The sequence below is a fragment of the Piliocolobus tephrosceles genome, chromosome 8 (genome assembly GCF_002776525.5).
Source record: "Piliocolobus tephrosceles isolate RC106 chromosome 8, ASM277652v3, whole genome shotgun sequence".
Taxonomy (NCBI): domain Eukaryota; kingdom Metazoa; phylum Chordata; class Mammalia; order Primates; family Cercopithecidae; genus Piliocolobus; species Piliocolobus tephrosceles.
This window is the reverse complement of record NC_045441.1, coordinates 124,227,579-124,254,060: the sequence shown is the minus strand read 5'-3', so window position 1 is coordinate 124,254,060 and position 26,482 is coordinate 124,227,579. Positions and strand designations below refer to the sequence as shown.

The window sequence follows — 26,482 nt, the reverse complement described above, 5'->3', positions numbered from 1 at the left end:
AGCACCATTTAATGTATTTAGAAGGTAGCTATTTCCCACCAGATGTTAAAGATTCCTGAGGAAATCTATGGTCACAGCCCTTTAAAACATAATAGTTACTCTTTTAACAGTGCAGCAGGCTCTCCTTGAAAACTCTTCAGCTACTAGAAATACTATTGAGAGTAGATCACTCAATCCCAGGTCTTCATAGTTCTACCCAGCTGTAATCAGGCTGTGGCCTGTATTTTTAATGTACCTCTCCTACCTGACCCTCCTTCTGCTTAGACTCATCCTCTAATGGATGCCATTGTTGACGTATGACCCAAGGCTGCTTGATTCTGTCTTCTTACTTACCACATCCATCTTGACTCTTTTGCCTGACATACCTGCTCCTCTGTGTGTCCTTCACAAATCCCTGCCAGTGCTCACTGCCTTATGAATGACAAACTGAGGTGCTGGACTTATTCTAGTGTCCACATGAACAAATGGCTGGAGATGTAAACTAATTTTCTGTAAAGGAAACTGTACATCTTTACACCTTTGCTACATTTTGAGAAATAAAATGACTATTTTAAACCATAGTCTATGCATTTCAGTGCCATTTTGTGCCACACTTTTGCTTTGTGCAACTGGCAACTTTTAATATACAGTATTTTTTCTAATCATTGGAAGTGCACAACTTAACACTTTATCTTATTCTGTAATCATTTTATTCAGGTATGTTTTATCCGTACAAGTATGTGGTAATCTCCTAGTAGAGAAATGGTTCCTAGCACACCAATGATATAACAGAAAATCAGGAAATGATGTTTGTTGACTGATTCATTAAAGTGTCTAGTAGGGAGGTTAAAAATCAGTGACATATTACATGTCATTCCTACCTTGAGTTCTTAAGTTTTTTGGTGTCGAATGCATAAGTAATTTTGGAAGAAATCAAAACTTCAGAGATTTTTTTCCATGCTGATAAAAACTAAATGTAAATATCTACTTTAATATTTTTCCGTATTTTCTCTGGATTTCTTTTTAAATCTCTGAAGACGTTCCCACTACTCAAGATGGGATATCTAAAATTTGTAGTTTATGCATATGCACGTGTAGGGGGAGAGCTAGGGAAAGGGGAAGGGGAGGGCTTTCCTTTTTTTCTTTTTACCACATAACCATATGTTATCCTTCATTCACAGTTCTCAGAGCAGTATAAAACTAGATTAACTCTCCCTTTGGAACTTCAGATACAAGGTGGGTTGTCCATCATTCTTATTGGCCTGCTTATCCTTATTTTTAGTTAGATGGAGGGCTGTATGCTTAGAGCTTTGTTGGTTAGTTTCTTCAGCTTGAAGACTCTTATATTTTAGAACATTTGCATCCATTCCAAAGCTTGAAGAAGCAGTCTCCCACTTGCTGCTGAGAGGTTTTATGTCTTCATTCTTTATGGCCCAGATTTGAGAATGTTTATTCTTCTTGGGGCCTTTGAGAGGTGATAAACTTTCCAATGACCCATGGGGCTTAGACTGGACCCATTCTGAAGAGTTTGCCATAACATCCCCTTGGATTACAAAAGGGTGATTTCTGGGTGCTGTCCAAGGTGTGCTGTCTTTCTTTATATTTCTGCAAGTAGCTGGATTTAGTCTAGAAAAGAAATGAAATATGTGAACTTTTGTCCATCATGTACCTACTTTGTAGTCCTAGGTATATTGTCATAGTACAAATAATATTTTTTCTTTTTAGTAAGTTCTTCTTAAAAGTTTAAGACTTTTACCATCATAAGTCTTCATCTCTGATCATGATATTTTTTTTAAGCACTACTCCAGTCTTGTATTTCTAAATGCCTAGAGGACATGTTTATTTGGATACCTACTCTGACCTCAGCCTTCCTAATATAACAGCCACTCTGGGCCCCAGCTCCTTACCTATATATCTAGTTAAAGTAGATGGTCACTAAAAAGTAAAGTAGTTGTTTGCTCTAAAAATCTATTCTGTTTATTCTATTAGAATGGATTCAGTATATGTGCTATGAGATTTTTTTTTTCTATAACCAGTAAAAAAAATCAACGTCTGAGAGAGGGAAATTTTCCTTGAGGGAGCTTTTGTAAACTAATAATTGCAGCCACTTGAAATCACTGTTTTTTTAGCATTCCCTTTTTTAACCATAGAATTTCAGCTATATTTTCAATTCACCTTTTAAATTTTGACATAACTGTAGACTTACGTGCATTTGAGAGAAGTAATACAGAGAGATCCCATGAACTCTTCACCCAATTTCCCCAAAATAGCTTGCAAAACCATAGAACAATATCACAATCAGGATATTGACATTGATGTAGTCAAGATAGAGAACACTGCCCGCATGTTGTCCTCCTATAGTACCTGCTTCCTTCTTTTCCCATCCCCTCCTTAATTCCTGGCAACCATTATTAATCTATTATCAAGTTATATTATTTTGTTATTTTAGGAATGTTACATAAAGGAATCATACTGTATGTAACCTTCTGGGATCAGCTTTTTTTTTTTTTTTAACTCAAAGTAATTGGAGATTCACCTATGTTGTTTTATGTATCAGCAGTTCATTCCTTATTATAATTGCTGAGTCTGTGACATGAATGTACCATAGTTTGTTTAATAATTCATCCATTCAATGACACATAGATTATTTCCAGTTTATGGCTATTACAAATAGTTATACACACAGGATTTTTTGGGAGTTATTTTTTGTATAAGATGTAAGTTTAAGGTTCATTTTTTTAGCCTATGGATATCCAGTTGTTCCAGCACCATTTGTTGAAAAGGCTCTTTTTTTCTCCATTGAATTGCTTTTGAATTCCCTATCAAAATCAGTGGAGCATATTTAGGTGGTCTATTTCTTGGTTCTCGCCGCAGTACCACTGATGTACATGTTTATTTCTCCTCTAATACTACTGTCTTGATTACTCTAGCTATATAAAAGTTCTTGAAATCAGATAGACTGATCTCTCCCACTTTATCCTTAATTTGTTTCTGCTATTTTAGTGCATCTGCAGATAAATTCTGGAATAATCTTGTCTATATATGAAAAAGATCTTGCTGGGATTTTGATAGGCATTGTGTTAAACTTGTATATTAATCTGGGAAGAACTGACATCTTTATTGAGGCTTTCAGTTTATGAACATGCTATATCTTTCCACTCATTTAGATATTTTAAAAATTCTTATTCATGTTATATGCTTTTCAGCATACAAACCCTGTACAACTAAGTATTTTTTTTTGAGATATTTTAAGTGGTATTATATTTGTAATTTTGGTGTTCACATGTTCGTTGCTTATATGTAGAAGAACAATTAATTTTGTACATTTATCTTGTATTCCGAGGCCTAGCATAACTTATTCTAAAGGGTGTGTGTGTGTGTGTGTGTGTGTGTGTGTGCGCGCGCGCGTGCGCATGCATGCGTGTGTTTTGGTAAATTTATTAGGATTTTCTGCATAGAGAATAGCATCTTTCACAAGTAGGGATCATTTTATTTCTTCCTTTCTGATTTGTATGCTTTTTATTTTTTTTTATTGCCTTATTGCAATGGTTAGAACGTCTAGCACAATGTTCAATAGAGTGGTGTATTAGTCTATTCTCATGCTGCTAATAAAAACATACCCAATACTGAGTAATTTATAAAGGAAAGAGGTTTAATTGACTCACAGTTCCATATGGCTGGGAAGGCCTCACAATCATGGTGGAAGACAAAGGAGGAGCAAAGTCTTACATGGTGGCAGGCAAGAGAGCTTATGCAGGGGAACTCCTATTTATAAAACCATCAGATCTCCTGAGACTTGTTCACTACCATGAGAAGAGTATGGGGAAACTGCCCCCGTGATTCAGTTATCTTCACCTGACCCTGCCCTTGACATGTGGGGATTATTACAATTAAAGGTGAGATCTGGGTGGGGACACAGCCAAACTATATCAAGTGGTAAGAATTGACTTTATTAAGTTGAGTAAGTTTCCCTTTATTCCTATGTTTTTGTGACATTTTTTTTTTACCGTGGATGGGTATTGAATTCTGTCAAATACCAATTTCTGTGCCAATTAATAGGATCTTGTGATTTTTCTTCTTAAGCTTGCTAATATGAAGGATTTCATCAATTACTTTTTGAATATTAAACTAACCTTAAATTCCTGAAATAGACTTCACTTGGTCATGGTGTATAATTCTTTTTATTTAGAGCTGAATTCTATTTGCTAATATTTTGTTAGATTTATCTTGTTAAATCTATATTTATGCAAAATCCTATTCTGTCATTTCCTTTTTTGTTTTGCCCTTGTCTGGTTTTGATATCACGCTAATAATGGCTTCATAAAATGAACTGAAAACTCCTATTTTCTGGAAGAAATTGTATAGAATTGGTACTAATTCTGCCTTAATTTATTGGTAAAATTCTCTTCTAAAACCACCTAGGCCAGGTGATTTCTTTTTTAGGGTTTTAAAACTATGAAATCAATTTCCTTATTAGTTACAGGGGTATTCAAATATTCTATTTCATATTGAATGAGGTGGGGTAGTTAATATTTTATTGAGGAAATAATCAATTTCCTCTAAAAAAAAAAACCCAGATGCATGTGCAGAACGTGCAGGTTTGTTACATAGGTATATGTGTGCTCTGGTGGTTTGTTGCACCTATTGACATGTCCTCTATGTTCCCTCCCTTCACCCCTCACCCCCCAACAGGCCCTCGTGTGTGATGTTCCCCTCTATGTGTCCATGTGTTCTCACTGTTCAGCTCCCACTTATGAGTGAAAACATGTGGTGTTTGGTTTTCTGTTTCTGTGTTAAGTTTGCTGAAGATGATGGCTTCTTTGCATTGGGTTAGAACATGTTCCTTTAGCTCAGTGTAGTTTTTTATTACCCATCTTCTGAAGCCTATTTCTGTCAATTTGTCTGTCTCATCCTCCAACCAGTTCTGTGCCATTGCTGGAGAGACATTGTGATCATATGGAGGAGAGGAGGCACTCTGGCCTTTTGGGTTTTCAGTATTTTTTCATTAATTCTTTCCCACCTTCATGAGTTTGTCTAGTTTTGATCTTTGAGGCTGCTGATCCTTGGAGGAGGTTTTCCTGGGGGCTTTTTAGTTGTTGTTGATACTATTGTTGTTGCTTTCTATTTGTTTTGCTTTCATTGGTCAGGTCCCTTTTCTACAGGGCTGCTGCTGTACCCTGGGATTTCACTTCAGGCCCTAGTCATCTGGTTCACTCCTGGGCCTGGAGATGTCACTCAAGGAGGCTGGAGAATAGCAAAGAAGCATGCCTGCTCCTTCTTCTAGGATCTCTGACCTCTAGGGGCACCAGCCTGATGCCAGCAGTATTGCTTTTGTATAGGGTATCTGACAACCCCTGTTGGAGGGTCTCACCCAGTTGGGTGGCAGGGGGAACAGGACCCATTTAACGAAGCACTTTGTCCCTTGGTTGGGAGGGTATGCTTCGCTGCAGGGAAACCCACTTGTCTGGGCTGCCCAGATTCCTCAGAACTACCAGGAGGAAAGTCTAAGTCTGCTGGTCTACAAAGACTGCGGCCACCCCTCCCCGTAGGGGCTCAGGCCCAGGGAGATCCCGTCCCTGAGCCTCTGGCTGGAATTACTGCAGTTGCTGCAGGGAAGGCCCACTCAGTGAGAAAGGATCGGTCAGGGCCAGGCCTGAAGAGGCACTTTGGCCACATTCTGCCATAGTCGGTATGTTGGGTTGTGGGGAACATGTCTCGGGACCAAGCTGTTCAGCCTCCCTGACTCCAACAGAGGAAAAGCGCAGCCTGGAGCTGTAGAGATGGATGATGCCCTTCCCCCACCCAGGGAGCTTAGCGTGTGAGGCAGTTGTGAGTCCCAGTGCTGGCTGCTGCCCCTCCCCCAAGGAACTCAAACAGCTTAGACAGCAGGCAGCCACAGCTGTGGTGTTGGTCATGCCTCCCTTGGGGAGTTCTGTAGGCTTAAGCGGATTCCAGCTAAGAGGCTGTTGAGAATCTTCACGGCTCTGGGGTTGGGATGCTAGGCCCTGGTGGCATGCGTTCGTAAGTGGGATCTTCCAATCTATGGGTTCCACAGTTCTGTGGAAAAAGCACGATTTCCCTGGCTGGGTAACACTCACTCACCACTTCCCTTGGCTGGGGATGTAGGGGGGCGCTCTCCTGCCCTGTGTGGCTCTCAGGTGGGCTGCTGCACTATACTGTTCTTCCTTCTTCTCTGTGGATCACACCAGCCTCCTAGTCAGTTCTGATGGGAGAACCTGGATACCTTGCTTATTATGGTTCTTTTCAATGGGAGCCTCCGAATGCGGCTGTTTCTAGTTGGCCATCTTGGCCCCACCCTGGAGAATATTTTTGATTCATGAGTTATTCAGAAGTATGTTATTTAGTTTTCAAATGTTTAGTTTTTTTTTTTCCTATTACCCTTTGGCTATTGATTTCTAGTTGGATTCCATTGTGGTCAGATAATACACTTTGTATGATTAAATTATTTTAAATATGTTGAGGTTTATTTCATAGCTAGGATATGTTCTATCTTGTTATATGATCCACGTACACTTGAAAATAATGTGTATTGTGCTGTTGTTGGGTGAAGTTCTCCTTAAATGTCAGTTAGATATTTATATTCTTGGTGAATTATTTTATATCCTTGCTTATTTTCTATCTAATTATTGAAACAATTGTGAATTTGTCTATTTCTCCTTTCTGTTTTATCAGTTTTTGCTTCACATATTTTGCAGTTTTCTGTTGTTTTGTTTTGTTTTTTTTGAGATGGAGTTTTGCTCTTGTTGCCCAGGCTGGAGTGCAATGACATGATCTTGGCTCACCACAACCTCCACCTCCCAGGTTCAAGTGATTCTCCTGCCTCAGCCTCCCGAGTAGCTGAGATTATAGGCATGAGCCACCACACCTGGCTAATTTTTTGTGTTTTTAGTAGAGATGGGGTTTCTCCATATTGATCAGGCTGTTCTCAAACTCGTGACCTCAAGTAATCCACCCACCTCAGCCTTCCAAAGTGCTGGGATTCCAGGCGTGAGCCACCACAACCAGCCAGTTCTGTGATTTTACACACACATCTAAGATTGCTGTGTTTCTAGTGGATTTTAAACATTATATATAATGCCCCTCTTTGATAATTTTCTTTCTTCTAAAATCTACTTTACCTAATATTAACATAGCCATTCCTGCTTTCATCTATTAATGTTTGCATGATGTATCTTCTTCCATTCTTTTACTTTCAGCCCGCCTCCATTGTCATATTTGAAATGAGTTTCTTGTGACTGCATATTGTTGGGTAATGTTTTAAAATTCATTTTGTTAATCTGTCCTTAACTGTTGTATTTAGATCATTGACATCCAGTGTAATTGTTGATGTCTTAGGACTTAAATCTGCTATTAAAAAAAAAGTTTATTCTTTGTTTTTTGTTTGTTTTCTCTTTCCTGCCTTCCTGTGGGTAATGTGAACATTTTTCAACAATTCCATTTTGATTTATTTAGTGTTTTTTAGTATATCTCTTTGAACAGCTTTTTCAGTGGTTGCTGTATTATACTACATATGCATAACTTATCACAGTCTGTTGGCTGTGTTAACTTAGTAATTTGAGTGAAGTACAAAGCTTACCTCCCTTTATGTCCTTTTACCTTCTAACATTTATAATGGTCTTAAATATGTCTTTTACATGCATTTGGAACCACATCAATATTATAATTTTTGCTTCAACCATCAAATATGATTTAGAAAAATTTATATTTACCTGTATTTTATGTCTACCTGTATTTTTGTTTACCGTATTCTTTCTTTCCTGATATTCCTTCTTTTATCATTTTCTATCTGTTTAGCTAAATTCCGTTAGTCATTCTTTTAGAGTAAGTCTTCTGGTGAAAAATTCTCTTAGTTCTCTTTTATCTGAACATTTCTTGACTTCTCCCTTATTTTCACTGGGTATAGGATTCTAGGTTGACAATTTCTTCCAGTAATTAAAAATATTGTGCTACATCTGGCCTTTGTGGGTTTTGATGAGAAATCCACTGTCATTTTTCATTTTCAGAAGTTAGATTTGGGGGGATGGGCATGGTGGCTCATGCCTGTAATCCCAACACTTTGGGAGGCTGAGGCAGTCAGATCACTTGAGGTCAGGAGTTCAAGACCAACCTGGCCAACACGGTGAAATCTCATCTCTACTAAAATACAAAACGTAGCCAGGTATGGTGGTGGGCACTTGTAATCCCAGCTACTCAGAAGGCTGAGGCACTAGAATCACTTGAACCCAGAAGGCAGAGGTTTCAGTGAGCTGAGATTGTTTCACTGTACTGCAGCCTGGGTAACAGAGCAAGACTTTGTCTCAAAAAAAAAAAAAAAAAAAAGTAAGTTAAATTTTGGGCTATCTTGGCATGAATTTCTTTGGGTGTATCCTATTAGTGGTCTGCTCAGCTTTTTGATCTGTAAGTTTATGTCTCCTGTCAAATTTGGCAACCTTTCAGCCATTATTTCTTTGATTTCCTTTTCAGCCCTGTATTCATTCTCCTGTCCTTCTGAAACTATGATATGTGAATATTAGATCTTGTCTTACAGTCTTACAGGTCCCTGAGGCTCTATTCATTTTATTTTAAGCCTATTTTTTCTCTTAGGTTTGGTTGGGTAATTTCTATTTTTCTCTCTCTCAGTTCACTGACTCCTTCCTCTGTTTGCACAGTTATACTGTTGTGCTCAGCCATTAAGCTTTTACAATTTCAGTTGTATTTTTCAATTCAAAAATTTCTATTTGGTTCTTTTTAATATTTTTTTTCTCTCTCTGCTGAGGCTTTCTATTTTTTTTATTTCTTCTAAGTGTGTTTATAAGTGTTTTTTGAAGCATTTTACTTATGATTGCTTTAAAAATCTTTGTCAAAAAATTCTAACATCACTAATATCTCAGTGTTTGTGTCTACTAATTGTCTTTTTTCAGTTTTAGATCTTCCTGGTTCTTGGTACAACAATTTACTTCTGATTAAAGCATGGACACTTTTCGTATTATGTTATGAGACTCTGGATCTTATGTAAACCCTCTGTTTTAGCTGCCTTTTTGTTACTTTGCTCCAGCACAGGGGGTGGGGAGATAAGACCTCTTTACTGCAAGATTGAAGTGGAAGTCCAGGTTCCCCATCTGGACTCCACTGACACCAGAGATGGGAGGCTTCTAATCATTATTGGACAGATGTGGAGGTTCATCTCCATATGTAGCCTCCATTGAGACTGTGGTGGGGTCTAGATGACAATTAGGACATGGCTTGATTTTTAGTCATTACTTTCATAAGAGGTTCTTTATATATTAATACTTTGAATCTAGAAATGCACTCAATGAGGATGGGCCTGAGCATGAAGGTACAGACAAATAGCGAGGTATTAACTAAGACCTCTTTGGTTACAAGTAACAGAAACCAATTCAAGCTAGCTTAATTTGAAAAAGCATAAAGTAGGGTAGGAGAAGAATTATAAGAAAGTACGAAGCTACTCACGGAAACAAAGGGAGAGGGAATTCAGTCAGGCTTCAGGAAAGGACTAGAACTAGAAAATGGAAAACTTCCAAGGCTTTTTATTCATCTGCAGTCTCTGCTTTTCTCTCTCCACAGGAAAGTTTTTACTTCCCTTAGCTCAAATTTGCATCCTACAGCAGTTTCATGTACAAGACTGATCCACTATCTCCCATTCCAATTCCAAAGCATAGGGAAAGATAATCTGGTTGGCAACCATGCCAGTGGGTAGAGGTCACATAATGACAAACGCAGCTTTTGGAAGTGCTACCCTTATGTAGACACCCCCAAAAGTATCTGATATAGGTGTATATGGAAATATTAACAAGTAGGAAAGCAGCAAGCAAGGCCTTTCTTAACAGATGATCTCACTACAAACTTAAACATTGTCAGGTTGTTGTTGTTATTCTTACAACTTAGTTCTTTATGGCTGCCTTTTCTGTTTTATATATCGTTTGTTTGACTGTCTCAACACTCTTACATACTATTACTTATAGTAAGTGATTGCAGGGTAAAATGAGAATAAGCAAAGAATGAGAAGATCACACTTTGCTAAAACCATCTTAGACATTGGTCTAAGTTAGGATTAATGAGAAACTAGTTAATGTGCTGTACGAGTTTGCTGAATTATCATGTTGAACGTGATATAACATCTGAATGTAATCATAGGGCTGAAACCTCATTGTCTGTTCTGTTCTTAAGCCAAAATGAATAGGGTCTACGTGGATTATTAGGTGAATTACACTTTAACAAGATGATTTACATACCTTAAATTTCTCTCTGGTCAAACATGGATCAGATTTCAAATATGGAGGAATAAATCTCATGCTTGGCATTCCATTTGGTAATGATGAAAATTCTTGAGAAAGATTATGCAAATCAAAATATAATTGGAGAGATTTTTCACTTCCAGGAAGATGAAGTAGATGCATTTTCCCTATTCTTTGCACCAAAAATAACTACAAACCCACATAAAATGAACAAAAGGCAACTCCAAAAGGTAGAAAGCAGGCAGGCTAGCTAGGGACTTCAAGAACCAAGGAACAACACAATGGTGTCTCCTGGGTTTTCTTTTTGCCTCATATATCCAAGACTTGGAGCTGAAGAAGCTAGCAACCTGAGAACACAAATGTGCCCAGAAACATGCACAAAAAGCTCTCAACAATAGCCTGTATTATGTAGAAAAGGACCAGGAAAGGGACAGCCTACTGATACAGAAAATGTTAGGCAGTAACCACTGTACTCCAGCCAAGCGCCACCGATAAACAGTGCCCTCACTCCCACCCATGTAAGCAGAGGCAGAGGGGCTTACACTTCCACTCTTATGAGGTATAATGAGGGATCTCAAACTTCTGCAAGGATGGTGTCAAAGAAGGACAAGTAGAAGCCAGAACTTTGACTCTCCCACTAGCCTATAAAGAGTCTGTCTCCTCCCGCAGGGTGTCATTGGAAACCAAATGGGGAGCCGAGATTTCCACACTCAATGGACAGAAATGAAGTACCTCCTTCTCTCCCCATTGGGCTGGTGTCAGAGGATGCCTAGTGAAGAGTCAGGGTTTTCACTAATGCACAGTGCAATGGTTCATAGCCTTTACCCATTTCCTTATGAAAGTATTTGTAAATTTCCAGTTGATCTGTAAGCACTCTTTGTATATTGGTCATGTTTTTCACTTTATAAAGAGAAATGGCAACGTATAATGATGAAGTTCAGGAGGACTCTGGAGTCAGAAGGTCTAGGTGGATTTGACTCCAGATTCCACTACGTATTGGCTTGTGAGGCTTTGGACAAATTATTTAACCTCTTAGGACCTCAATTTTCTCATGTGTAAAATGTAAAGTGTATACGTATATAACTTAGAACAGTGTGTAGCACATAGGAAGTACATTATAAAAATCTGTTGATAATATTACTATTGCATTTATTATTTTCAGCTTGTCACTGTCTTTACTTTTATTTACACACGTTTTCTTTTGGCCTTAGAGCTGGTTCTATTTTTTATCTTTAGAATAAAACTGGGCTCACTCTTTCTGCTTTCATCTGAGTATCAGCAAACTGAAGTAGCTCAGGTTAATTATTTTTAATTCTGGTTACCCCACAGGATTAGAAAGTTACCCCATAGGATTTAAAACAGCTGACAATATTCAAGTCAGGCTATGATCATACTTTATTTATGCATACTTTATTAATAGATCTAAATTAATGAGTAGTTTCATGCAAATAATCAATTAAATAAGGCCTGATAACTTACTCCTTCACTTATCCAGTGTTTTCTGACAGCTTTGGGTCTTTGTTCTTTGCCAAATGTGATGTAGCTGACATCATTTTCAAGAGCAGATTTTTTTCTCAGGATAATAAATTAATAAGCCCTGCTTTCTTTAAAAAGATTATTAAATAGCTAAGAGTGATAAAAACTGTATTGACTTACTGATGTTGGATTTGGAAGTTGGTTCTTGGATTGAATAGCTGTTTTATCTGAGTGGTTTGCGTGTTTTTAGGGTTATGCATGATGGGGAGCAAATACTGCAATATTTCTTGAGTTTGAACTATTCCTTTATCCTTGTAGCTTCTTTTTTCATCATCTGTCCAATTTATGCCAGTCTTCTTGCTTTGGAAAGATATGCATTCTTTTATTTTGCTTTTTAAGTTGTGGTGCAGATCTGGGGAGCAACCACAAAAATATGTACAGGGATATAAACTCTATTCACAATTACTTATTGGGCATTATTATATACCAGGGATTTTATCTAAAATTCCTTGCCCATCTGAAGCTTGTATTTTAATGACAGTGGGCAGAAAACAAACAAGTAAAATATATATTATGTTAGATAATGATAAAGTTTACAGGATAAAGTAAAGCTGCAGAAGGGAGTAGAGAATTCTTGAGGAGTTGATTTCCACTTTTAAAAAGATGTTAAGAGAAAGCCTCCTTATGAAGCTGACATCTCATGGAATTTAGGAAGCAAATCGTGCAAGTTTCAGAGGAAAGATAATTTGAGGCAAAGGCCGTGAAGTAGGAGAATAGTAGTGTGTTCAAGAACACCAAGAATGCAGTCAGTGGCTGGAGGAGAATGAACAAAAGGGAAAGTTATAAGGGATAAGTTCAGGTAGGTAACATGGACTCGGCTCATGTAGGGCCTCACAGGCCAGTAGAAGAACTTTGATTTTTGCTGAATGTGAGATGGAGAAGCATTGGAAGGCATTGAGCAGAGGAGTGTCAGTCTGAGATTTGTTTGGACAAGATTATGCTGGTTGCCAAGTTGAGAACAGATTGAAGAGAGGCAAGAGCGAACAAACAGAGAGATCTCTTGGAAAGGTGCAGAAACAATCCAGGAGAGATGGTGATAGCTTGGACCAGGTTCGTGGAAATGGCTAGAAAGGTGAGAAGTGGGGTGAGAGTATTCTGGGTACATATGTGGATTTTATAAAGAATTGGATATGAGATAAGAGAATAAGAGCAGAATCAGTGGTGGCTCCAAAGCTGCTAGTTTGAGGAAATGGCAGTATAGGGATATGGGGAGACTGGGAAGGGCATGTTAGAAGTCCCTTCTTTATTAGATGATACAAAGGAATTATTGTTTTGTTAATGGAGACACTGGAATATAATAACATTTTGAAAAATGTTTATCCTACCCCATATTAGTTAGGATGACTGCTATAAAAAAACAAACAAACAAAAACCTCCAGAAAATAACAAGTGTTGGCAAGGATTAGAAAAATTGGAACCTTCATACATTACTAATAAGAATGTAAAATGGTACAACCATTGTGGAAAACAATATGATGGTTCCTCAATAATTAAAAATAGGATTACTATATGACCCAGCAATTCCACTTCTGGCTATATCCCCAAAAGAATTGAAAGCAGGGTCCCAAAGAGACATAGACACATTCATCTTTACAGTAGCAATATTCATAATAGCCAAAAGTTGCAAGCAACACATGTGTTCATTCATGAATGGATTAATAAAATGAGGTATATTCATACAATGGAATGTTATTTAGTCTTAAAAAGGAAGGAAATACTGACAAATGCTACAGTATTGATAAACCTTGAGACCACTATACAAAATAAAATAAGCCAGACACAAAAAGACAAATACCATATCTGTCATTCAAATATTTGACTCCACTACCTAATTTGACTAGAATATTCCATTGACTAGAATTCTATTTGATTAGAACAGTCAAATTCATAGATACAAAAGTAGAAGGATGGTTTCCAGGTGCTGGGACGGGGGAGGGGCAAGTGAGGAAGACTAGGCATAAAGTTTCAATTTTAAAAGAGAAAAAGGAGTTCTGGAGATTGCACCACAATGTGACTGTACTTAACACTACTGAATTGTACACTTAAAAATAGTTAAAATGGTAAATTTTGTTATGTGTATTTTATCACAATTTAGAGTCAACATACTTGGGAAGCGAGGGTAACCCTGAGTAAAGCCTGAAGGAAGACTAGTAGTCAGACATTTAAAAAAATGTCATAATTTATAATTGTCATGCTTAAATTGGTCCGTAGACAGCATAAGAGAAAGTAGAATATATTCAGAATAAAAGCAAGAAATACACTGTGCTTTGCTAGTAAGTGTTTATCTAGTGATATACACTAAACTGTTTATAGGCAAAATAATATAATTTATAGAATTTATTTTAAAATGCTCTAGGGGAAAAGTGGTGGGAAAACAGATGAAACAAGAGTAGCAGGATACTGATGAGGATGGGTGATGGGCATCAGTGGACCCATTATTCTATTCTTTCTACTTTTGTTTATGTTTGAAAATTTCTACAGTAAGTTTTTTGTAAAAAATTATCTATTCTTAAAAGGAAAATAAAAAGATAAAGCATGCATTGCATTAAGCTAGATCTGAAAGATAATGTATGATTACAATATCTGGCAATACTGGCATATGAAATGAACTTATTTACAGTTTCTTGATAAACCATTCTTAGGCCACTCAATAAACATTCACTGAATGTAGGCCGGGTGTTGTAGCTTATGCTTGTAATCTCAGCACTTTAGGAAGCTGAGGCAGATGGATCACTTGAGGTCAGGAGTTTGAGACTAGCCTGGCCAACAGGGTGAAACCCTGTCTCTACTAAAAATACAAAAATTAAGTGGGCGCGGTGGTGAGTGCTGTAATTCCAGCTACTCAGGAGGCTGAGGCAGATGAATTGCTTGAACCCAGGAGGCGGAGGTTGCAGTGAGCCAAGATCGCATCGCTGCACTCCAGCCTGTGTGACAGAGCAATACTCCATCTCAAAAATAAATAAATAAATAAAAAAAATAAACATTCACTGAATGCTTATTGTATATCTGGCACTATTTTTGTTTGGTAAATAGATGTGAAAAACATAGTCCCTGCCTTCAATATGTTAAGAATCAGGACTAGAGAGCAAAAAGTAAACTATCTATTAGAATATACTTCATAGAGATAAACCAGGACAGTTACTACATACATATACTTATAGCCATACTTATAGATGGGGGCAAAGGGTATTGGGTAAATGAATGAACACAAGTCAGCCAAGTAGAAAGGAAGGAGAGTGATCTAGGATGTGGGACTAACATGGCACATTCAGGAAATCATAAGTGTGGTGTAGAATAATTGGGATGTCAGGTGGGTATGAAGACATGGTTCCAAACTGGAAGCCTTGTTTGCAGTAACACTTTTGAGAGATCCTCTAAGATGGGAATAATTCATAACTGATAACGGTAAATAACTATGTTTTGAACGATATAGTTAGGGGGCCATTGAAGACTTTACGCAAGATAATCAGATTTGCAGTTTTGAAAGATCACACTGGGACCCAGGAAAACAAAAGGTGGAAAAAAAGTGAAACACGAGGCAGGGAGACAAATTAGGAGGCTAATGCAGTTCTTCAAGGGAGACAAAATGAGGGTCTGAATTAGCGGCAGCATTAGGATGAAGAGAGCAGATTCAAGAGAATTTTTAGAGGTAGAATGGATAGAGCTCCATGTTATTAGAGACCAAAAAACAGAAGTGCACAACATTAGGATAAGTCTTGGGTTTATTACTTAGATAACTGGATGATGGCAGTACACTGACTGAAACATGGGATGCAGGAGAAAGAGACTGGCAGTGGACAAGTTGAATATAAGTGCCTGTGGGGAAAAACAGATGGAGATATCCAGTAGGTAGAGGAATATGAAATTCAGGAGAGGCTTAGACTGAAGATTAAAAAATATGATGGTCATCAGTTGCTGGTTGAAGTTGCAGGTAGAGATGAGAGTGCTCAGAAATAAAGTATGTGGTGACAAAGACCAAAGGATGGACTACTGGAAAATAGCCTACTTAAAATTTAGGCAGAAGTGATGTCCTACATGGGCTCCTCTTCATATATTTCAACACATGTTTCATGAATGGCTAGAGAAACAGGAGTAAAACCAGGAGACAGTAATGTCACAGATATGACACTCAGATTGTGAAATAGCTCAATGAATCAAGGGAAAGAGTTTAAAGGCCCTGGGAATAATCAACAGTAGAGAAGTCAGTATGGCTTTGCAAATAACCATTTCATGGTATGGCAACAGTAGAAACATTCTCAAGCACTAGGTTGAGAAGTATACAAGTGAGGAAGTGAAGGTAATGAATGTTGGCTATATTTGAGGAAAGTGAGAAAGAGGGCAGTAATTAGAGTTATTTCACTAAGGAAATTGATGGACATGGGATCTAGAGCACTGCTGAATGAATTAACCTTAAACAGAGGGATATTTATTTCTGTGAAACAAGAAGGAGGGATGTTTTGAGATGAGTTGATTTGTTGATGACCTCTCTGGTTTTTGTTTCTGTTTTATATGTGAAGTAAGAAGTGAGGTTATCTACTGAAGGTAAAGGGGAGATGTTAGGTAGGAGAGAGAGAGGAAAAGATTTAGAATAGTTACTTTGGAGAATGGAAGAGGTAGTTGATCAAGTATATGTATATGTAAATTGTGCAAACAAGAATGTGTAGTGCCATTTGGTAATGTAGTTTTTCTGCAGCAGGGCTCTGTAATCTAAGATAGGGGTAGAGACGGATAGTTAGATTCATCTAGAATTACAGTTGTTCAGCATTGACTTAGTCAAAGGATAAGGAGGCAAAACGAGATCTAATTAAACTTAAGAGCTTCTGCACAGCAAAAGAAACTATCAACAGAGTAAACAGGCAACCTACAGTGTGGGGAGAAAATATAGGAATCTGACAAAGGTCTAAATATCCAGCATCTATAAAGAACGTAAAGCAATTTACAAGAAAAAGCCAAACAACCCCATTAAAAAGTGGGCAAAGGACATGAACACTTTTCAAAAGAAGACATACATGTGGCCAACAAGTATATGAAATACAGCTCAATATCACTGATGATTAAAGAAATGTAAATCAAAACCACAATGAGATACATCTCACAGCAGTCAGAATGACTATTATTAAAAAGTCAAAAAATAACAGATGCTGGCAAGGTTACAGAAAAAAGGGAATCTTACACACTGTTGGTGGGAGTGTAGATTAGTTCAACCATTATAGAAAGCAGTATGACAATTCCATAAGGAGCTAAAAACAGAATTATCACTCAGCCTGGTAATCCTATTACTGGGTATATACCTAAAGCAATATAAATCATTTTATCATAAAAATGCATGCATATGTATGTTCACTGCAACACTATTCACAATAGCAAAGACATGGAATCAACCTAGATGCCTAACAATGGTGGGCTGAATAAAGAAAATGTGGTACACATATACCATGGAATACTATGCAGCCATGAAAAGAATGAGATCATATCCTATGCAGGAACATGGATGGAGGTAGAGGCCATTATCTTTAGCAAACTAGTGCAGGAACAGAAAACCAAATATCACATGTTATCACTTATAAGTGGGAGCTAAATTATGAGAACACGTGGACACAACAAGGGGAACAACAGACACTGGGGCCTACTTGAAGATGGAGGGTGGGAGGAGGGAGAGGATCAGAAAACGTATCTATTGGGTACTGGGGTGATGAAATAATCTGTACAACAAACCCCCGTGACATGAGTTTACCTATATAATAAACCTGCACATGAACCCCAAACTGAAAAGTTTAAAAATAAAATAATATCATGATGAACATCCTTACATTAAAAAAAAAAAAAAGCAGTTGAAGCAGTTGAAGAAAATTACAACACAAGGAATGGAGAAAAATGGGCTAGAGACGTGGATGAGGTTGCAAGAGCTGAAATGTAACCTATATTCCTTAAATTTGGAATTGAGCTAATGTAGATTCTCAATCTGCCTGGCTCTGCTTATTTATACCTGTCCAGATTCCAACTTTCAGTGAGATATGATGTGACTACAGATATGTAATTATTCCCCTCTCAGTCTCCTACTGAGATGGAATGTGAAAAAGAGGAAACTGACTACCATGAGAGAACAGTAGGGATTGTGGGTTTCCATATGTCAGAAACTTGAAGGTCTTTCTATTAAATACAGTGCAGATGGATCAGATAAAACTCCTGTAGGCTGATTTTTAAAAATCTCTCCTAAGAAAAAGCAGCATGCATATTAAGAAAATAAAGAAACACCAGAAACATTCTATAAACATACTCTAACTCATATGGATGAGAGTTTGATTCAATAACAGATTATTAATAGTTGTGAGAGTATATTTTTGACTTCATTTAAAACATTTTCTATATTCCTGAATATAAAGAGACTACTATAAGGAACTCCCTCTTAAACCTATCACTCAGCTTCAATAATTTGATTTCTTTTTGCTGCAGTGATTGATTAATATTTAGAATCCACCAAGAGCATTAAAAGAAATGATTATAGACAGCTAATATAAGCAGAAAATCTATGCGGGTGAAGCATGTTCCAATGAAAGAGAAGTAATTCCTGGAATGCCATGACTTATTTCAAGGTGCGGATGGTCTGGCTAAGTAGAAGAGTGGATTCTGCTGGAGTATTATGTTTGTGTTTTCCAAGTTCAAAGAAGAAATGACATAGGTATAAAACAAGGCCTTTATTGGTTGTACATTTGGTAAATTTTTTTCAATATGTCCCATGCATTTTAAGTTTCTTAACAGTGTCTTTTGAGAATGATGAAGTTCATTAAGCAAATTTTTCTTTTACGATTGGTGTTTATGAGTACTACTGGAGGAGTCTTTTCTTATTCCAAAACCACTAAGATTCTCTCCCATGCTTTTTCCTGTGAGTTTTTATAATTTTAGCTTTGATATTTAGATCTATGATACATTTTGAGTTAATTTTTTTGCTATGGTGTAAGACAAGGGTTAGTGTTAATTTTTATATGAATATTTAAGAGCCAAACAGATGATCATTTTATGATCTGGAGATGGGAGATGGGGTAAAACCTTCCAAGCATTAAAGCAATTAAAAAAAAAACCCATGAGAGAGGACCAAAGTTCTCTCATATTGAAATTACTCTTGGTGAAAATTTAAGCCTTCATGAAATGGTCTATTGGCTTGTCATAGCCACATAACACTGAGAACATAAGTAAGTGTGGGTGGTGCATATTTTGAGATGCATTTTTTTCAATGCTTTGGATTATGTCAATGGAGTATAAAATTATATTGGCCAATTATTCCATATTGTTATCTTTGATATTATTAACACTTTTCAAGAATTAATGAATAGAATAACTGTTTTTGATAAAACACTTTAGGGAAGGTAAACTAAAAATGTCAATTGATTCCAGAAACAGAAGAAAAGATTATGATAATTATCATTTCCATGGTAGTCCAATTTTTAAGACCTAATGAATAAACTTTATGTTCCATTGAAGGTCAGCAGATAATATTTAAGTAATCACAGATTTGGAGCAGGTGAATTTGACTTTAGCCTTACTTCCTATAATTTAAACTAACATGAATTACCGTTGTATTAGTCTGTTTTTATGCTGCTGATAAAGACATACTCGAGACCAGGTAATTTATAAAGGAAAAGAGGTTTAATGGACTCATGATTCCATGTGGCTGGGGAGGCCTCACAATCATGGTGGGAGGCAAAAGGCACGTTTTACATGGAAGCAGGCAAGAGAGAATGAGAGCAAAGTGAAAGGAGAAACCCCTTATAAAAGCAATGGATCCCGAGACTTATTTACTATCACGAGGACAGCATGGGGGACACCGCCTCCATGATTCAATTATCTCTCACGGGGTCCCTCCCACAACATGTGGGAATTATGGGAGCTACAATTTAAGATGAGATTTGGGTGAGGGCATAGCCAAACCATATCAGTCCACCCTGGCCCCTGCCAAATCTCATGTCTGCATATTTCAAAACCAATCATGCCTTCCCAACAGTCCCCCAAAGTCTTAACTCATTTCAGCATTAACTCAAAAGGGCAAAGTCTCATCTGAGACAAGGCAAGTCCCTTCTACCTGTGAGCATGTAAAATCAAAAGCAAGTTAATTACTTCCTAGATACAGTGGGGGTACAGGCATTGGATAAATACACCCATTCCAAATGGAAGAAATTGGCCTAAACGAAGGGGCTAAAGGCCCTGTGCAAGTCTGAATCCAGCAGAGAAGCCAAATCTTAAAGCTCCCAAATGGTCTCCTTTTACTCCATGTCTCACATCCAGGTCATGTTGATGCAAGAGGTGGGTTCCCATGGTCTTGGACAGCTCTGCCTCTGTGGCTTTCCAGGGCACAGCCTCCCTCCCAGCTGCTTTCATGGGCTGGCAATGAGTGTGGCTTTCCAGGTGCATGGTGCAAGGTGTCAGTGGATCTACCATTCCGGAGTCTGGAAGACACTGGCCCTCTTCTCACAGCTCCACTAGGTAGTGTCTAGTGGGAACTCTCTGTGGGGGCTCTGACCCCCAGCCCCCACATTTCCCTTCCACACTGCCCTAGCAGAGGCTCTCCATGAGGGCCCTGACCCTGCAGCAAACTTCTGCCTGGACATTCGGGCATTTCTGTATATCCTCTGAAATCTATGTGGATGTTCCCAAACCCCAGTTCTTGACTTCTGTGCGTTTGCAGGCTCAACACTATGTGGAAGCTGCCAAGGCTTGGGGCTTGCACCCTCTGAAACCATAGCCCAAGCTGTACCTTAGCTCCTTTTAGCCATGACTGGAGCAGCTGGGATGCGGGACATCAAGTACCTAGGGTATACATAGCAAGGGGGCCTTGGGCCCAACCCATGAAACCATTTTTTCCTACTAGACCTCTGGGCCTATGATGGAAGGGTCTGCTGCAAAGGTCTCTGACATGCCCTGGAGACATTTTCCCCATTGTCTTGGGGATTAACATTTGTCTTCTTGCCGCTTATGCAAATTTCTGCAGCCAGCTTGAATTTCTCCTCAAAAAATGGGTTTTTCTTTTATATTGCATGGTTAGGCTGCAAATTTTCTGAACTTTTATGCTGTTTCCCTTTAAAACTGAATGCTTTTAACAGGACCCAGTCACCTCTTGAATGCTTTGCTGCTTAGAAATTTCTTCCACCAGATATCCTAAATCATCTCCCTCAAGTTCAAAGTTCCACAACTCTTTTGGGCATGGGCAAAATGCCGCCAGTCTCTTTGCTAAAACATAGCAAGAGTCACCTCTGCTCCAGTTCCCAACAAGTTCCTCATCTCCATCTAAGACCACCTCAGCCTAGATTTCATTGTCTATATCATTATCAGCATTTTGGTCAAAGCCATTCAACAAGTCTCTAGGAAGTTCCAAACTTTCCCACATTCTCCTATCTTCTGAGCCTTCCAAACTGTTTCAACCTCTCCCTGTTACCCAATTTTGGGTATCTTTACAGGAGCACCCCACTCTACTGGTACCAATTTACTGTATTAGTCTGTTTTCATGCTGCTGATAAAGACATACCAGAGACTAGGTTATTTATAAAGGAAAAGAGGTTTAATAGACTCACAGTTCCACATGGCTAGGGAGGCCTCACAATCATGATGGAAGGAAAAAGGCACGTCTTACATGGTGCAGGCAAGAAAGAATGAGAGCGAAGTGAAAGGGGAAACCCCTTATAAAACCATCAGATCTTGTGACTTATTTACTACCATGAGTACAGTATGGGGGACACCACCCCCATGATTCAATTATCTCTCACTGGGTCCCTCCCACAACACATGGAAATTATGGGAGCTACAATTCAAGATGAGATTTGGGTGGGGTCACAGGCAAACCATATCAACCATGATGGACTATATTAGTCAATATAGTCATCAATAATATGAACTATATTAGTCTTCAATTAGTTAAGGGCCACTCTAAAGAGTGAGGAAGTATAAAATGGTTTCCAACTGAAAACCCTATGTCTAGGAAGCAGAAGTTACCAGAATGCCTTTTTGTTTTCTTGGTGGGTAGTGGTGAGGATGAAAGGCATCAAGTAACAGGAAGTATTAGGAATACAGCAATTAAGTTTTTTTAAGGCTGTATTAAACTGAAATAATTTCCTTCTATATTCAACTCATATGCAAATTAAATAAAGCAAGTATTTTTCACAGACAGGACTAAAATAGCTATTGACCCCATCTTTTTACAAAAGTAGTTCCCATAATTCAAGTTTCACAGGATATGTTAATGATGATATAGTGAAAACCATCTTTGTATGTGTGAAAATGTTGAACAATAAAAACCAGTAACAACCTTCTGTTGGTATCCTTGTCTTCTCAGTCCAAGTAGAAGTTTGTTTGCCCATAGGAGACTTCAAGGATGTCACTTTGAAACAGTTTCCAAACAAATGAGTTCCTTTGAGGGGAATTTTTTTCCTAGATTGGCCTCTCAGTGACTTCTAAAAAATGTTCGTGTTGGTCTTTGCTATGACTCTGAGTCATACTTTGGGAGATGAAAAAAATTGGGTCCTCTGATTTCATTGTCAACAGTAAACTACTCATGTAAGAGTAATGTAATAGCTATGTTATATTTGCATATTACACCTCAGGGTATGCAAAGTCTTTTAATACATTATCATATTTGGCGCTCTGATCAGTCTCATGATGTAGGCAGGATGGCCAATGTTATTCTCATGTTACACAAGGGGAATCAGAGAGGTTAAGCTATTTGCTCAAGATTACATAACTAGTAAGGGGCAGAGGCAGGTCTAGTATTCACATCTTCTAACTTCAGTACTTTTTCTATTACCTTCTTTTGTCTTGATACATCATTTGATTTCTTTCCATAGGACATGATAAATAATACATGTTTAAAAATTAAGTCAGTTTAAAATAATCAATTCTAGATCCAAGTAAAAGTAGGTCCAAAGATGCTTTACGTGTTGGTCTCTTACCTAAATTTCTATATTTCTGGGGCAAGAGAGTCTACATCTTTCATCAGAACCCATTTTATTAACAGAAACTAAGTTTTTAGAAGAGAAGCCAGGAAGGAAGAAAGGATATACCACGGTCTCTCTGTTGCACAAATCTAGCTGGTTCTCAAATACTTACCTATGGTTACCTATTCCACCATCCAAACAGTTGTTTATATTATTCCTAAGTAAGGGGAAACTTGCCAAGAGTGATAGAGATATAATAATTACTGGTTTAGACAAAACTATAAAGTTTGTCTGTTATATTTGATTTCCCATTCTCTTCTTTCTCCAGTTTTTAGTATTATTCTTATCCCCCCATGACCAGTGCTCCAGTTGCGACAATGGATAGTAAAACATTTGATTGTCATTCATTCTAAAGTGCTAAATAATTATCTTATGCCAGCAGTGTTTCTTTTTAAAAAGAGATACTCGCCAGCCGGGCGCAGTGGCTCACGCCTGTAATCCTAGCACTTTGGGAGGCCGAGGCGGGCAGATCACGAGGTCAGGAGATTGAGACCATCCTGGTTAACACGGTGAAACCCCGTCTCTACTAAAAATACAAAAATTAGCCAGGCGTGGTGGCGGGCACCTGTAGTTCCAGCTACTCTGGAGGCTGAGGCAGGAGAATGGGCATGAACCTGGGAGGCGGAGCTTGCAGTGAGCCGAGATCCTGCCACTGCACTCCAGCCTGGGCAACAGACCGAGACTCCGTCTCAAAAAAAAAAAAGAGAGAGAAACTCAGACAATGCAATGCTAAATGCACAGAAATAAATACCTAACTAGATTTTAAGGCATCTATTGGAGTAGTCTGGGGATATTGAAATCTTCTCAGAACCTGCTAAAACACATCTTGTGGGGCACTAGGTATAAAACTGACCTAGTCCCAGATACTATGTAGAATATGAGGAGACATCTGATTAGCAATGGTTATCCAAAAGGTCACTTTTACCTGTTGCTTTAGTTCAAAATCAAAATCTCATAAGACAGAGGAAAAGGTATAAGGTAGTCAGGTAGAAGAAATCAAGTACAGTTCTCCTACCTCAAATATTTTTTTAGAAGCCAAGAAGGGGCTTGTTCAGGTATTTTCACTAAAAAAGAGAATATGCCATAAAACATCCGAAGTTAAGTTTTAAAAATCAATAAAACTTAATTTTTAACTTTCTTGACAATTACTTCATCCACATATTTAATGGCTAGTTTAATTGCGCTTATCTTCAATTAACCTACCATCGTTTCATTCAGACACACAAAATATATGTGTACATATTTTTCCTGGAAGCCTTTAAATTAAACTGTCTCAAGAGAACAGCAAACAATATAAATACCTAACCTATCTAATAAGTGTTAAACATGTCAGAACTGAGTATATCTATGTTAGGATCTATGAAAGACAGTGACAGGTACACTAAGGTGACCAACTTTTTAGAGAGCCAATCTAGGACGCAGATATACCAGGCCAAAAATAGTCTAATATATAATAATTGCATACACATAGTATTTTAAAATGAAATATGAAAATAAGTGTTTAACATTTTTATTATTCTGTATTATTTGCTTTGTTGTTATATACAGGCGATTATTTAGGCAAAACAACAATAGGATTAGGTAACAGTGGCAATTAGTAATAGAACAGATTAATAGTATGTGTGAGAAAAGTGATGTTTTTATAATGTTTCTCTCCTCTGATACAGATTTTAGCTCTTTAGTGGATATTTAAGTTTTATATGTCATATTATTATTGTGTATTCTTGGGTTATAGATAAGACCTTTTGAAAGATCAATGTAAATATTTATTAAAAACTAACAAGGATATATTTCTTAATATCCCATTATAAAGTAGGATATTTTTGCTCTTTCTGTTTCTTTTTCCAATAATACTTCTTTGAACTGCCTGCAGCCTTTGGGATATCTTTCTTCGATGTAGTGATTAAACAGAATACACTTGAATGCCAAATTCCCTGTGATAAGATCTGCTCTTATCAAGCCCACATTACACTGCTCTTGGTATTGTTCCAATGCAATGACATCAAGTTAGATATCCTGTCAACAAAAATGTTTTGAGCATGGAATACAGTTGGCATTGTTTGTGTGGGCTCCACATCCATGGATTTAACCAACTGAGGATGGAAAATATTTAGGAAAAAAATGCATCTGTACCAAATGTGTGCAGACTTTTTTCCTTGTCATCATTCCCTAAACAATACAGTCTCACAACTTTTTACGTAGCATTCACATTGTGTCAGGTATTAGAAGTAATCTAGAGATGATTTAAAGCATACTGGAGGATACGCATAGGTTATATGCAAACACTATGCCATTTTAGAGCAGGACTTGAGCGTATATGCAGATTTTGGTATCAGTAGGAGATCCTGGAATTAATCCTCCATGATACCAAGGGATGACTGTATTTAGACTTTACTTATTAGCAATGGCCGGTATTTAGACTTGTAGGAATTGGTTTCCAGCTTTTCAAAACTGTCCACTCACTTTGTATCTATAGACCTATTTTGGTAGACTAGCTGTTTGCCGTTTAGTCCCTTTGCATCTATAAATTTGTCATGTAGGGTTCCATATCTAAAATGTCCTGTTTATAGATTATCTAAAGTACATTGAATGTCACTATAAGTTAAACTTCTCTTTCTCAGGGAAAAATGTTGTTAAAGCACTGAGGTAATTTGAACTTAAACTGAGCATAGATTACAAAGAAATTATAATTTTAGTACTGTTTAACTTGTATGCTCCTTTCTAGTGACATATTTTTGAGTTCTCAGTCAGTCTTATTTCCTCCCAAATGCCATTTTTTTACCATACATGTCTTTGTCACAACTTACATATAATATCAAACGACTCAGGTACATGTCTAAGGAGGATATCTTCTTCCATTTCTATAAAGTCAGAAGTCTCATTCAGTGCTTCTGTATGTTTTCAGGAAATTAAAAAGTGACCCCAAACTTTTATTATGAAAGCCTCAATGTCACAGGCTAGCAAATCATACCCTTCACAGTACAAGTTGTGGAAGACATTTAGTGGGTAAGATCTTTTCATTTTCTTTGATAAGAAGTTCACAGACTGAATGAAACGTGCCAAAATTTACATTGTCACTGCCAATAATGCAGATTGATGAGCAAAGTCTAGTCAGAATTTGGACAAAATATTAGCTAGCAATATTTAGTTTTATGTTTTCTTTGGCTTCATTAAAATATTCATAGAAATCAAGATTATTTGCAACCCCGCTTTTCAAATCAAAGTACCTAAAAGCCATGGGGATTTTTTCTTTTGTTGCCATGATTCAGTGTATCACTTGATACACTGTAGAAAACATTATTGCTGGTAAGATCTGACACAATGAGCTCTACCCTTTAAGAGGCCAACACATCTTTTACAAAATTTTCCCTTTGTTGACCCACAGGATATTTTAGTTGTAACCTTTGAACCAGGAAATGTAATTTTACTTTGTTTCATCAAGCAATCAAGGGAATGAATGATGTGATAAGCATTCATTTGTGTGGTATGCCCAAGCGAATCCACCAGCTATTATATTCAACTGAGCATTGGTATCTTCTTGGGTCATAAAAACACTTTCAATTGATTTAGAAGTACTTGCTTGTCTCTTCCAGGACTCCTGAGGTTCAGTCTTCAAATGTGCTTTCACATCCTTTCCTTTATGATGCACAGTTCCAAATTCTTTTCTGCATATTTTGTCATATGCTCTATTTTGGGTATCTTCCTAGTTGTATATGTTCTTCCACCAGTCGT

General features: G+C 37.6%; 1 protein-coding gene across 7 annotated transcripts in view; it reads right to left on the bottom strand.

The window, feature by feature from the left end:
- Positions 1-670: 670 nt before the first annotated feature.
- Positions 671-26,482, bottom strand: part of AGBL3 (ATP/GTP binding protein like 3) — a 121,710-nt gene continuing 95,898 nt past the window's right edge. For 3 of the 7 annotated variants that reach the window (XM_023190073.3, XM_023190075.3, XM_023190074.3), the window contains 2 exons: positions 11,892-12,123; positions 671-1,605 (listed from right to left, as the gene is read on the bottom strand). In XM_023190073.3, the coding sequence (XP_023045841.2) occupies positions 1,185-1,605; positions 11,892-12,123 (653 nt within the window). In that variant the 3' untranslated portion in view covers positions 671-1,184. The remainder of the gene's footprint in view (positions 1,606-11,891; positions 12,124-26,482) is intronic. The other 4 variants (XM_023190077.3, XM_023190076.3, XM_031936074.1 and 1 more) reach the window with 2 other exon arrangements.